General features: G+C 48.4%; 3 protein-coding genes across 3 annotated transcripts; 1 reads left to right on the forward strand and 2 right to left on the reverse strand.

Moving 5' to 3' along the window:
- The first annotated feature begins 4,096 nt into the window (after positions 1–4,096).
- LOC138764729 (histone H2B 1/2-like) lies at positions 4,097–4,467 on the forward strand. Its single transcript, XM_069940981.1, has one exon. It carries the CDS (start codon positions 4,105–4,107, stop codon positions 4,465–4,467), a length of 363 nt encoding a protein of 120 aa, XP_069797082.1. The 5' UTR covers positions 4,097–4,104.
- A 3,632-nt stretch (positions 4,468–8,099) lies between these two features.
- LOC138764718 (histone H3) lies at positions 8,100–9,217 on the reverse strand. The gene has a single exon (XM_069940972.1). The coding sequence runs from the start codon at positions 8,597–8,599 to the stop codon at positions 8,189–8,191; it is 411 nt and encodes a 136-aa protein (XP_069797073.1). The 5' UTR covers positions 8,600–9,217; the 3' UTR covers positions 8,100–8,188.
- An 89-nt stretch (positions 9,218–9,306) lies between these two features.
- Positions 9,307–12,125, reverse strand: LOC138764714 (histone H1-like). The gene has a single exon (XM_069940968.1). It carries the CDS (start codon positions 12,086–12,088, stop codon positions 11,426–11,428), a length of 663 nt encoding a protein of 220 aa, XP_069797069.1. The 5' UTR covers positions 12,089–12,125; the 3' UTR covers positions 9,307–11,425.
- Between the last annotated feature and the right edge of the window lie 35 nt (positions 12,126–12,160).

A 12,160-nucleotide genomic window follows, 5' to 3' on the forward strand; every position in this document is an offset into this window, starting at 1 on the left:
CTACGGCAGATGCCACCTGACTGGCTCTACACAAAGGCCAGAACACGTGGACAGCACAGAGGAATACATCAGGATGCTCTTTATTGACTGCAGTTTGGCATTCAATACCATCATCCCCTCAAAACTGATCAGCAAACTCCAAGAGCTGGGCCTCACACCCCTCTGTGTAAATTGATCCTGGATTTCCTCACTTTAAGATCACAATCGGTGAACATTGGTAAGAACATATCCTCCACTATCTCCATCCATACAAAGCACCACAGGGCTGTGTTCTTCACCCCTGCTCTACTCACTTTAGACCAGGGGTCCCCAAACTTTTAGGGTCATCAACCCCTTCATAGAATCCTTGATATCTCATCAACACCCAGCATTGGATGGGGGTGGGGTTTGTGCGGGTAGAGGCACTGCACCATGGCTGGGGGGTTGGGGGTTTGGTGCAGCAGCATTGGACACAGACCTGCTGCTTTTCCACTCAATCATTCCTTCACTCTCTACTTATTAAAAGGCCAAAGCCAAATACAACATGGTGACCACCAAGGTCAGCTCTCGTGAGAGGTTGGCCACTCTTGCCGTAGACGCTATTTTCAAAGTCAAATGACAACCTTTCAACCCTTTGGTATTTATTGACCCTTGAATTGTCCCATCAACCCCCATGGGTGGATATGGACAACCTTGGAGACTCCTACTTTACATTTATGACAGTGTGGCTCTCTATGACAATAACCATTGACTAATTTCCTGATGATATAAAAGGGGGGGGGGGGTAAAAGCACACCAGAATTCTAGAGGAAATGAGCCAGTCTTTCAGACAGAGATGTGAGAGATAGAGTTGAGGGAACATGTGAGGTGGGACAATGAAAGCCAGAGAAGTCAGTTTTAATGCCATCCAGTTGGAGGGAGCCCAGTCGGAAGATGAGGTGTTCCTTTAATTTGCAGGTGGTCTCAGCCTGGCAGTGCATGAGACCATGGACTATCAGCAAGGGAACGGGATGGGAAATTGAAATGGGTGGCCACTGGGAGATCCACACTACGGTGGACAGAGGGGGACAAAAGGGGGAGTTGATTCAGAAGGGAGATTGGAAACCTGGCTGAATGGTGCACTGACAACAACAATGAACAGATTGTCATATCCCCGTTCAGACAGGAGCTGATATGCTTCAACATTAGACTATGAAAATACTTGAGGGGGAACAAATTTAAATTTGTGGGAGACACTATCTTGGTGGATATTTCATCAACCAATACAGGAATATTATTATGAAGAAAACACGTCAGAACCTCTACTTTCTCGGGTTTGGTAAGACATAGAAAACTTTGCAAACATATACAGATGTGTTGTGGAAAGTGTGCTGACCAGCTTCAGTACAGCTGATATGGGTGGGGGGGGGGGGGGCAATATCTCTTGAGCTGAAAGCCCTGAAAAAGGTAGTAAGCAAAGCTCAATACATCACAGGGAAAATTCTCCCCATCATCGAGCACATGGAAAGCTGCTGTCGGGGAGCAGCAGCAATCATAATTGATCAATACCATCCAGGGTATTGTCTGTTCTCACTGCTGCCATCAGGAAAGAGGTAAAGGTGCCATGAGACTTGTACCACCAAGTACAGAAAGAGTCCACCTTCAGACTCCTAAACAACAAATTCAATCAAAGAGTAATTTAACGTCTCTTATTTGTTATTGAATATTCATTTTCTGTATTGCACAGTCAGTTTGTTTGTACTTCCTTTTTGTTTCCATTTCTCTAATTTGTATACATATCTTCCTTGAGTCCAATATTTTGCACTACCAATAAGCAGAAATTCTGCCTGGCCCACAGGAAAAGAAATCTCAGGGTTGTATGTGATGTCACATACATAATCTGACAATAAATCTGAACTTCAAATCTCCTCTGCACCCCCCTCTAAAGTTTACACATCCTTCCTCTAATGAGACTTATGAAAATCTTCACATCTGCCACATTCTCTTCATCAACCTTGTCTAGTAAAATATCAAAACAATATATCTGACCAAACAAGATTTTTTATGTTTCCAGGTAAATTTGTGCCAGATCTCATTAAACAATTAGGACAAACTACTAATATTTATTTTACATTTTATCTTCATATGATTATTATGTGCTGTGTATTGTATGTGTGTATTCCACGGTCCAGAATTTCAACTGTAAAATCAGATGATAATGAAGTTGAACTTGAACTGGGGAGATAATTCATTCAATATAGTTCTGTGTGGAGGAGCAGAGGTCAGGATAAGTGTAAAGAAAAATTATTCACTCTGAAGATGAGTGGGGTGTTTGCCTTCATTAGTCAGGGACTGAGTTAAAGAGCAGTGAGACAATGTCATGCAACAAAACTCTGGTTAGACCACACTTTGAGTATCATGTATTCAGTGATGGTTGCCTCAGTATTGGAAGGATGTTGATGCTTCAGAGAGGGTACAGAGAAGAATTACGAGCATGTTGCCTGGTTTGGAAATAAAGCAAGGTTGACAGAGCTTGGGGTTTTTTCTGAAGCAAGGAAGGATGAGAGGAGACTGAAGAGGTGAGGAGATGAGTGGTATACAAGATTGTGAGGGGAAGAGATAGGATGGACAGCCAGCACCTATTTCCCAGCTCAGCAATGGCCAATCCCAGAAGGCATCAATTTAAGGTGATTGGAGGGAGGTGTAAGATAGACAGAAGTAAATTTTTTATGCAGATTAGTGGGCACCTGGAATGCCTTGCTGGAGTTGGTGGTGGAGGCTGGAGCAAGGCCAATTTCAAAAGTAGAGGGTTATGGGGTAAGGGGGGTTAGATTGTTGTGGAGGTTTACATCAGTCAGCATAATATTATGGGCTGAGGGGCCTACACTGTGCTGTAATGTTCCACATAGTATAAAGTCCTAGACACTGGGGTATTCAGGGCAGTGAACAGTGAAGTGTGGAAACAGATCCCCATCACACACGAGGAGGTAAATTGTATTTATACCCTGTGGAATAAACGCTGCGTGGTTCCAGCAACACAGAAGCTCGCAAAATGTCTCCACAAAACCATCAGACCCACAAACATGACTGTTCACAGAGAGCGGAGGTGAGGTTCATCCTGACAGTGGTGCCATTTAAGAATAACGTAATGGCGATAATCACGTTTCAGCTTTCAATCCCAATTAACAGCAACTCCCCCACGGGATTCTGGCACAGAACTCTCCCGTCTTCAGACCAGTCCTCTCTCCATCTTGAAACCACCCCCCCCCCCAACCACGAGGTTTGTCCCCCTCCTTCAGTGTGAGAATCCCCGACTGCGCTCCCCTTTCATCAAGCTTCTCCACCCTTCCCCACACTTTGAGCATCAGACTGCTTCCTGGCACAGAGGACGGGCGAAGTGGACCATTAGCATGGGAGATATACAAGCTTTTTCCCCACAACGCAACGGGCGCCTGAAAAAGGAAACAAAACTGAAACCGCTCCTCTTGCCCAAAATAGACGAAACAACAACAACACGTGACCTTCCTTAAGGTTCGCTGATTCACAGCGCCAGCCCACACAATCTGTCACTCTCTCCGACCCGCCTCCAGGCCAATCACCACCATATTACCCATTCTCCCCCTCGGATTCGGCAACGGAAAGTGACAATCAACCTCCCTCACACCTGCGCCCTCCCTTTCGCAAAGTTAAAACGGAAATGATGGAGGATCTCTGCAGGTCCCGCAGCGTCCACAGGCGGTAAAGGTCTATCCCCGATTGAGCCCTTCTTCAGTATGTGAGAAAAAGTCACCGCGGGGTGTTCTCACCCTCACTCCTCCAGCCAGACAAGAGCGAAAATGTGATGCCAGACCCTCCACACTCTCCCTCCCCTTCTCCCTTTAACAGCCTGGAATAGATTTCCTCCAGTGCAGGGACTGGTCCATTTCCACAGGAGCTGAACTCACTATCACCCTCTCTACTCCAATGTTTATCCGATCCAATAACTCACCCCCGTCCACCGGATGAAGGCACCGGAATCACCCCCACATCACCAATGACAATCCTTTCCATCTCCAATCCCTCATTAGCATAGGGTGACAGGGCTGCCTATTTGACCAGCGCTCTCAGATGTTGTGGTTATTTCAGTGTTTGAAGGTGATCGAGAAAATGCCTGAGCAACAGAAACCAGCTCCCAAGAAGGGTGCCAAGAAAGCCTTGGCCAAGCCAGCAGGCAAGGCCAGTAAGATGCGCAGGAGGGTGAGGAAGGAGAGTTACGCCATCTACATCTACAAGGTGATGAAGCAGGTTCATCCCGACACCGGGATCTCCTCCAAGGCCATGAGCATCATGAACTCATTGGTTAATGATATTTTCGAGCGCATTGCGGGTGAGACTTCCCGCCTGGCCCATTACAACAAGAAGTCAACCATCAGCTCCCAGAAGATCCAGACCGCCGTGCGCCTGCTGCTACCCGGGGAGTTGGCCAAGCACGCCGTGTCAGAAGGGACAAAGTACACCAGCTCCAAGTAAAGCTCCACAGAGAACTGACCAGACAGACAGAAAACCCAACGGCTCTTTCAAGAGCCACTCACAGTCTCACTGAAAGTGTTGTACCAGTTTCCATAATAATTTCAGAGCGATTGATTATCCTGCGATTTCTGCTTCACGCATTTATTCTCATCTAAGTTTGTGGTTTCAGTGTTGAATTCCTGCCCCCTCAACAGCCAAGAAAATGTTTTATTCTCATCTGTTTATCATGGTCATTAAATATTTTGACAATTGGGCAAAATTTGATTAATGTGGGCAAAATACAAGCATTTTCACTATTCAATTGCTTCTGTGGGTACGTTCTATGATCTGAACCCCCGCATGTTGTAATTTCCCCGAACACCATCACCACCCCAGATCAGTCAGTTCACAGTGTTTTCCTGGAGGAACATTTACTGATGAGAATCGTTTCCTTTCCCGCATCTGTTACTTCTTGAAATAAATCGGGTAACTCTGTTCACGGCAATTCTCGGGATATGAATACACACGATGTCTTCTTTCTTTCTTCTTTGGCTTGGCTTCGCAGATGAAGATTTATGGAGGTGTATGTCCACGTCTGCTGCAGGCTCGTTGGTGATTGACAAGTCCGATGCGGGACAGGCAGGCATGGTTGCAAGGGAAAATTGGTTGGTTGGGGTTGGGTTTTTCCTCCTTTGTCTTTTGTCAGTGAGGTGGGCTCTGCAGTCTTTTTCAAAGGAGGTTGCTGCCCGCCAAACTGTGAGGGGCCAAGATGCACGGTTGGAGGCGATATCAGCCCACTGGTGGTGGTCAATGTGGCAAGCACCAAGAGATTTCTTTAAACAGTCCTTGTACCTCTTCTTTGGTGCACCTCTGTCTCGGTGGCCAGTGGAGAGCTCACCATAGAACACGATCTTGGGAAGGCGATGGTCCTCCATTCTGGCGATGTGACCCACCCAGCGCAGTTGGGTCTTCAGCAGCATGGATTCGATGCTTGCGGACTCTGCCAGCTCGAGTACTTCGATGTTGGTGATTAAGTCATTCCAATGAATGTTGAAGATGGAGCAGAGACAGTACTGATGGAAGCGTTCTAGGAGCCGTAGGTGATGCCGGTAGAGGACCCATGATTCGGAGCCGAACAGGAGTGTGGGTATGACAACGGCTCTGTACACGCTGATCTTTGTGTGTTTCCTCAGGTGGTTGTTTTTCCAGACTCTTTTGTGTAGTCTTCCAAAGGCACTATTTGCCTTGGCGAGTCTGTTGTCTATCTCTTTGTCGATCCTTGCATCAGATGAAATAGTGCAGCCGAGGTAGGTAAACTGGTTGACCGTTTTGAGTTCATTGTGCCCGATGGAGATGTGGGGAGCTGGCTGATGGAGGACCTCAGTTTTCTTCAGGCTGACTTCCAGGCCAAACATTTTGGCAGTTTCCGCAAAACAGGACGTCATGTGCTGGAGAGCTGGCTCTGAATGGGCAACTAAAGCGGCATCGTCTGCAAAGAGTAGTTCACGGACAAGTTGCTCTTTTGTCTTGGTGTGAGCTTGTAGGCGCCTCAGATTGAAGAGACTTCCATCTGTGCAGTACTGGATGTAAACACCGTCTTCATTGTTGAGGTCTTTATTGGCTTGTTTCAGCATCATGCTGAAGAAGATAGTAAAGATGGTTGGTGCGAGGAAACAGCCTTGCTTCACGCCGTTGTCAATGGAGAAGGGTTCAGAGAGTACATTGCTGTATCTGACCCGATGTTGTGGGTTTTCGTGCAGTTGGATAACCATGTTGAGGAACTTAGGGGGCATCCGAGGCGCTCTAGTATTTCCCAAAACCCTTTCCTGCTCACAGAGTCAAAGGCTTTGGTGAGGTCAACAAAGGTGATGTAGAGTCCTTTGTTTTGTTCTCTGCACTTTTCTTGGAGCTGTCTGAGGGCAAAGACCATGTCAAGTAGTTCCTCTGTTTGCACGAAAGCCACACTGTGATTCTGGGAGGACATTTTCGGTGACACTAGGTATTAGTCTATTAAGGAGAATCCTAGCAAAGATTTTGCATGCAATGGAGAGCAGCGTGATTCCCCTGTAGTTTGAGCAGTCTGATTTCTCGCCTTTGTTTTTGTACAGGGTCATGATGATGGCATCATGAAGGTCCTGAGGCAGCTTTCCTTAGTCCCAGCAGAGCATGAAAAACTCATGCAGTTTGGTATGCAGAGCTTTGCCACCAGCCTTCCAGACCTCTGGGGGGGATTCCATCTATACCTGCTGCTTTGCCACTTTTCAGTTATTCAATTGCCTTATATGTCTCTTCCCAGGTAAGGACCTCATCCAGCTCTAGCCTCAAGGGTTGTTGAGGGAGCTGGAGCAGGGCGGATTCTTGGACTGAGCGGTTGGCACTGAAAAGGGATTGGCAGTGTTCTGACCATCGATTGAGGATGGAGATCTTGTTGCTGAGGACTTTGGACTTGGGGTGAGGGGCCGTACATTTCCTTTAGTGTTTCATAAAAACCCCTGAAGTAGCCAATGTCGGTGCTAAGCTGGGTTCATTTGACGAGGCTAGTCCACCACTCATTTTGGATCTCCCGGAGTTTGCACTGAAGGTGGCTGCATGCAAGAGGGAAGGCTCTTTTTTCTCTGGCCAGGAAGGCTTTGCAAGGTGAGCCTGGTGGGCAGCTCGCTTCTTTACCAGCAGCTCCTGGATTTACACGATATAAATGTGTCGTGATTGAGTGATCACTGATGAGCAGAAATCACGCCAACAATCAGATTCACAACAACTTGTTTTCAGACTCTGCACAGATGAAAATTTCACGGCCTTTTCACATTTCGGCGATTGGGGAAACCGGCCGTTATTCTCCCCGTTCAACGAGCTGCCGCCTGTTCATTGGTTGCTCTCGGAATGGGGACCTCGCTCAGCCAATGACAGTGAGCACTGAAGGTCCAATCATCAGGCTCCCTTTCCATTCCTCCAAAAGATACAAAAAGGGCAACTGCGACCTCAGCTTCTTATTGGCAGTAAATAAGTTTGTAAAATTGTGGAGATGAGTGGATGAGGGAAATTTGGTGGTAAAGCTCAGTCCAAGGCCAAGTCTCGCTCGTCGCGCACCAGACTACAGTTCCCTGTGGGCCGTGTTCACAGGTTCCTGAGAAAGGGCATCTATGCTGAGCGGGTGGGCGCTGGAGCCCCGGTCTATCTGGCTGCTGTGCTTGAGTACTTGACGGCTTAAATCTAAGAACTGGCCGGTAACGCGGCCCGGGACAAGAAAACCCGTATCGTCCCCAGACACTTGCAACTGCCCGTCCGCAACGACGAGGAGCTCAACAAGCTGCTGGGAGGGGTAACCATCGCTCAGGGCGGGGTGCTGCCCATAACCGTTCAGTCACTCTGTGGAAGAGCTGACTAGGCAGCGGAGAGCTCGGGAAAATAATTATATGTAATTTGTATAGTTAAAAATTATGAGCAAATTTCTGGCAGACTAGAATGGAGAATGGTCAAGACCTGTACAGAATTAAAGCCCCAATCCATATCCCGACACAGGATGACATTACCTCATTCTCCAGGATAAATCAACCGCAAACAGACGAATTTCTTGCGGACAGTAAGTGGCTGTACACGCTCCAATTCTGCTGAATGACTGCACGGTTTCAACAAGCCCCGCAGTCCTTTCAAAAATTTCAAGCCGGAGCGGACACAACTCTTTAATCTGCAAAGATTGTGGCTCTGAAAAGAGCCTTTTTGGTGCTTGTTTCCGAGGCCGGGTTCAGGCGCGCTCCCCGCGGATGCGGCGGGCCAGCTGGATGTCTTTGGGCATGATGGTGACGCGCTTGGCGTGGATGGCGCACAGGTTGGTGTCCTCGAAGAGCCCCACCAGGTAAGCCTCGCTCGCCTCCTGCAGGGCCATGACGGCCGAGCTCTGGAAGCGCAGGTCCGTCTTGAAATCCTGAGCGATCTCCCGCACCAGGCGCTGGAAGGGCAGTTTGCGGATCAACAGCTCGGTGGATTTCTGGTAGCGCCGGATCTCCCTTAGAGCCACGGTACCAGGTCGGTAGCGATGAGGCTTCTTCACTCCGCCCGTGGCCGGAGCGCTCTTTCGCGCCGCTTTGGTGGCCAGTTGTTTGCGAGGAGCTTTCCCTCCGGTCGATTTGCGCGCCGTCTGCTTGGTCCGGGCCATTCCGTTTCAACAGCGCAATCACAATCTGAGACACGAGGACTTGAATGATGAAACTGGCTCAGGCTCCGACTTATAAACAGTTGGTGAAGATCCGCCCCACCGCTCTGAATGGCTGGAGCAGAGATGGCAATCACCATGTTCCAGGCCTGTGATTGGCTCCATCATTATATGACTCACAGGGCCGTTTCAGACCTGCAGCAGCGTGAAGGATATCGAGTTTGCGACTGGGTCTCAGAGAGAGAGAGAGAGAGAAACAAAGGTTGCAATACGATTGGCTGCAGTTTATTTTCAAATCGCCCGCCAATGTTGGAGAACGGTTTGATAGAAACCGTTTGTCCCAGATTATCACTCCTTTTAAATATCGAGGATTTTTCTCATTAAACCAGTGTGTCTGAAAATGGGCTGCGGATGGACAGAACCGCTGCTGAAGCTGAGGGGATTCAGCTCTACCGGAGGCTGGTGAAAAGTGAATGGGAACGACCCAAGAGGGAGGTTCTAGGCCGACTTAGCGACACCGCATTATCAAGAGTTGTGCGGATCAGAGAGCGGAGATCGCCTCGAGGGAAACCGGCTGCAGTTCACCCCTCATTCTTTAAATCCACCATGAATGTCGACATTATCTCCACTTTCCTTGTCAGATAACCCCCCCCCCTCCCCATCATGAATTATTGTTCTAAATGCGTGATCGGAGAATTGATAAAGCACAATTAATTATATATTTTTTTTCTTTTTAAAATATCTTCAATGAGTTTTAAAAAAACGTACACAAACGTCAATCCAATACAAGGGCTGAAATATAAGTAGAGAGATCATTTGTACTCAAATAATACGTTCATCATTTATAATATAAATTGTTTGTACCCTTCTCGGTCAAACACATTTTATCAAAATACCTCGAAAAAAAAAACCAAAAAAGGTTTAAAAAAATCATACCCCTCCCTCTAACCAAGGCAAACCTGTTTATCTAATATTCTTCTTTGGCTTGGCTTTGCGGACGAAGATTTATGGAGGGGGTAAATGTCCACGTCAGCTGCAGGCTCGTTTGTGGCTGACAAGTCCGATGCGGCACAGGTAGACACGGTTGCAGCGGAAAATTCCTTAATCCCATGAAAGGGTCCCACGTTTGTAAAAATTCACCTTTACATCTTTCACATTATATCTGATCCTTTACTAAACTTAGGGAAGTGGCCTCCTGTAACCATTAAGTATGAGTAAGCCAGATGTGTCTCCATTTCATCAGAATTGCACATCTAGTAATCAATGAGGAAAGCGTTTAAATTCGCTTCAGAGATCGAGTTAGAATCTCCTTTATGAAAAAAAAACAAGCATGGTTTAATTTGTTCAGTTCTCTTTCTGATTTTCCACAATTTCTGAAACAAATTTCCCCTATTATTTAACTTCAAATTTTCAGATATTTATATCTGATGGACGTGATCCCATTTGTTTCCATTGTCAGGTCACTGTCCCTCTGGGGAGATGGGCGGTTTAATTTTGTTGTACGGAAAAAGGACGGAATTCTTCAGCCGCCGAAGCCAGAGTACGGCCCTACCGTTTCATGGCGGTGACCGTCTTGCGCTTGGCGTGCTCGATGTAGGTGACGGTATCCCTGATCACATTATCAAGGAAAACCTTCAACACCCCGCGGGTCTCCTCGTAGATCAACCCAGAGATTCGCTTGACTCCGCCACGCAGAGCCAAACAGCGGATGGCAGGTTTGGTGATGCCCTGGATGTTATCACGGAAAAATTTACAGTGCCGCTTCGCTCCACCTTTCCCTCAACCAAATATTATACACAATGACAGCGCCTCTACTGCCGACCCCTTTTATACACAGCGCCCCGACCTGGCTGAGGACGCGCAGTGAAGGGGAGGGGAGGAGACAGAGTCAGAGTGACAGACAGAGCAGAGAGCGGCCTCTCATCTTCCGCCCCGGCCCCGGAAATCGCTAATTTCCAAACGTTATTAGCAGAACAGAAACAGCGACCGCGAACAACACACACGGGGTTACATTTTTTCCGATTTCCTGAAATACGAAATCTTTAAATAAGCGCCGTGATAATTAACAGACAGTGATTTTCCCGCTGAAGCTCTGCCCCTTCGTTAACATAGGAAACAGTCAAGGGTACATTAAAATTAGGAGCAGGAGACGGCCAACCGGCCCGTCGATACTGATCCGCTATTCAACAATCGGAACTGATCTGCACTTGGACTCGACACCATTTCCCTTAATCCCCTCTTTTTTAAAAAATCTCTGAGTCTTGGAAGCATTTAATGAGGCAGCTTCACTGGGCAGAGAATTCCGCGGATTCACTTCCCTCAAGGAGAAGGCATTTCCTCATCTCCATCTCAAATCTACTCCCCGGATCTTCACTACGTGCCTCCCGGATCCCGTCTCCTTCGGTTTCACCGCCGGACGCTGTTTCCTGTCCTCTTCAGTGAACCTTAACCTGGATGATTTAGGAAACCTCCCTGTGTGTGTTGGCTGCAGATTCTGAGGCAGAATTCTCCTTCATTGTCTCTGTCTCACTCTCCCCCAGAATCTGCCTGAAGGAATTGTTGATGAACGGAGACAGGGGCCGATCACATCCCCAGACCGAGTAGGCCGAACCCGGACATCCCGTTCTCTAGGTTTTGCTTGGACACTGGGTGCAGAGAATGTAGTGGAGTTACCGGGGATGGCGGCGCTTCGCGTGAATGCTTCCCCGCTGGAATATGAACGCGGTGCCGGGACAGGAGTGATGTGACTGGGGTGCAGCTCTTCACTGAGGGATGTGAGTGGCTCTGAGAAGAGCCGTTGGGGTCAGGAATTAGACGTTGAGCTTTCTTTTACTTCTTGGCCGCTGCCTTGGGTTTAGATTTCGGCCGGGCCCTGGATTTTACAACCTTTTTCGTCGCCTTCACCTTGGTGACTTTGGCCTTCGGGGGGCTCTTGAGCTTCTTCGGGGTCGCCTTCTTGGCCACTGGCTTCTTGGCCGCCGTCTTTTTAGCCGCTGGTTTCTTGGCGCCGTGTTTCTTGCTGGGAGATTTCTTGGCCGCGGGTTTCTTGGAGGGAGATTTCTTGATGACTGGTCTTTTGGCCGAAGATTTCTTTGCCACCGACTTCCTGGACTTCGACGCCGTGGCCGCTGGTTTCTTCGCTTTCTTTGCCAATGTCACTGTCCTTTCTTTCTTCCCGGCCTTGAAGTGACCCGACAAGCCCGAGCCTTTGCATTGAACCAGGAGGCCGCTGTCCAATTTCCTCTTGATGCTCGTCTTGATGTGCGAGGCGGACTTGCGCACATCGACGCCGCCGGCGGACAGAGCCTTCTTTATGGCGAAGTAGGACATCCCCCCGCGCTCGCGGCAATCCGCCACAATCTTGTCGATCTGATCGCCCAGCTTGGGACCGGCTGGCTTGGGCCGAGCGGCCGCCTTCTTCTTCTTGGGAGCCTTGGTTTGGGCGCCGGGAGTGGCAGGAGGAGCCGCTTCGGCCGCTGCGGTCTCGGTCATGTCGGCGACTCTCACAATTTCTCCCCGAGTTTCAGAACTGAGTGAGAAATGAAGCGGGAGGCGGCAGCACAG

This window comes from Narcine bancroftii, chromosome 5 (genome assembly GCF_036971445.1).
Source record: "Narcine bancroftii isolate sNarBan1 chromosome 5, sNarBan1.hap1, whole genome shotgun sequence".
In the NCBI taxonomy this organism is placed as follows: Eukaryota; Metazoa; Chordata; class Chondrichthyes; order Torpediniformes; family Narcinidae; genus Narcine; species Narcine bancroftii.

What these genes read in the sequence shown, in the direction of transcription:
- LOC138764729 (XM_069940981.1), top strand. Translation starts at nt 4,105, where the DNA reads ATGCCTGAGCAACAGAAACCAGCTCCCAAGAAGGGTGCCAAGAAAGCC.
- LOC138764718 (XM_069940972.1), bottom strand. Translation starts at nt 8,599, where the DNA reads ATGGCCCGGACCAAGCAGACGGCGCGCAAATCGACCGGAGGGAAAGCT.
- LOC138764714 (XM_069940968.1), bottom strand. Translation starts at nt 12,088, where the DNA reads ATGACCGAGACCGCAGCGGCCGAAGCGGCTCCTCCTGCCACTCCCGGC.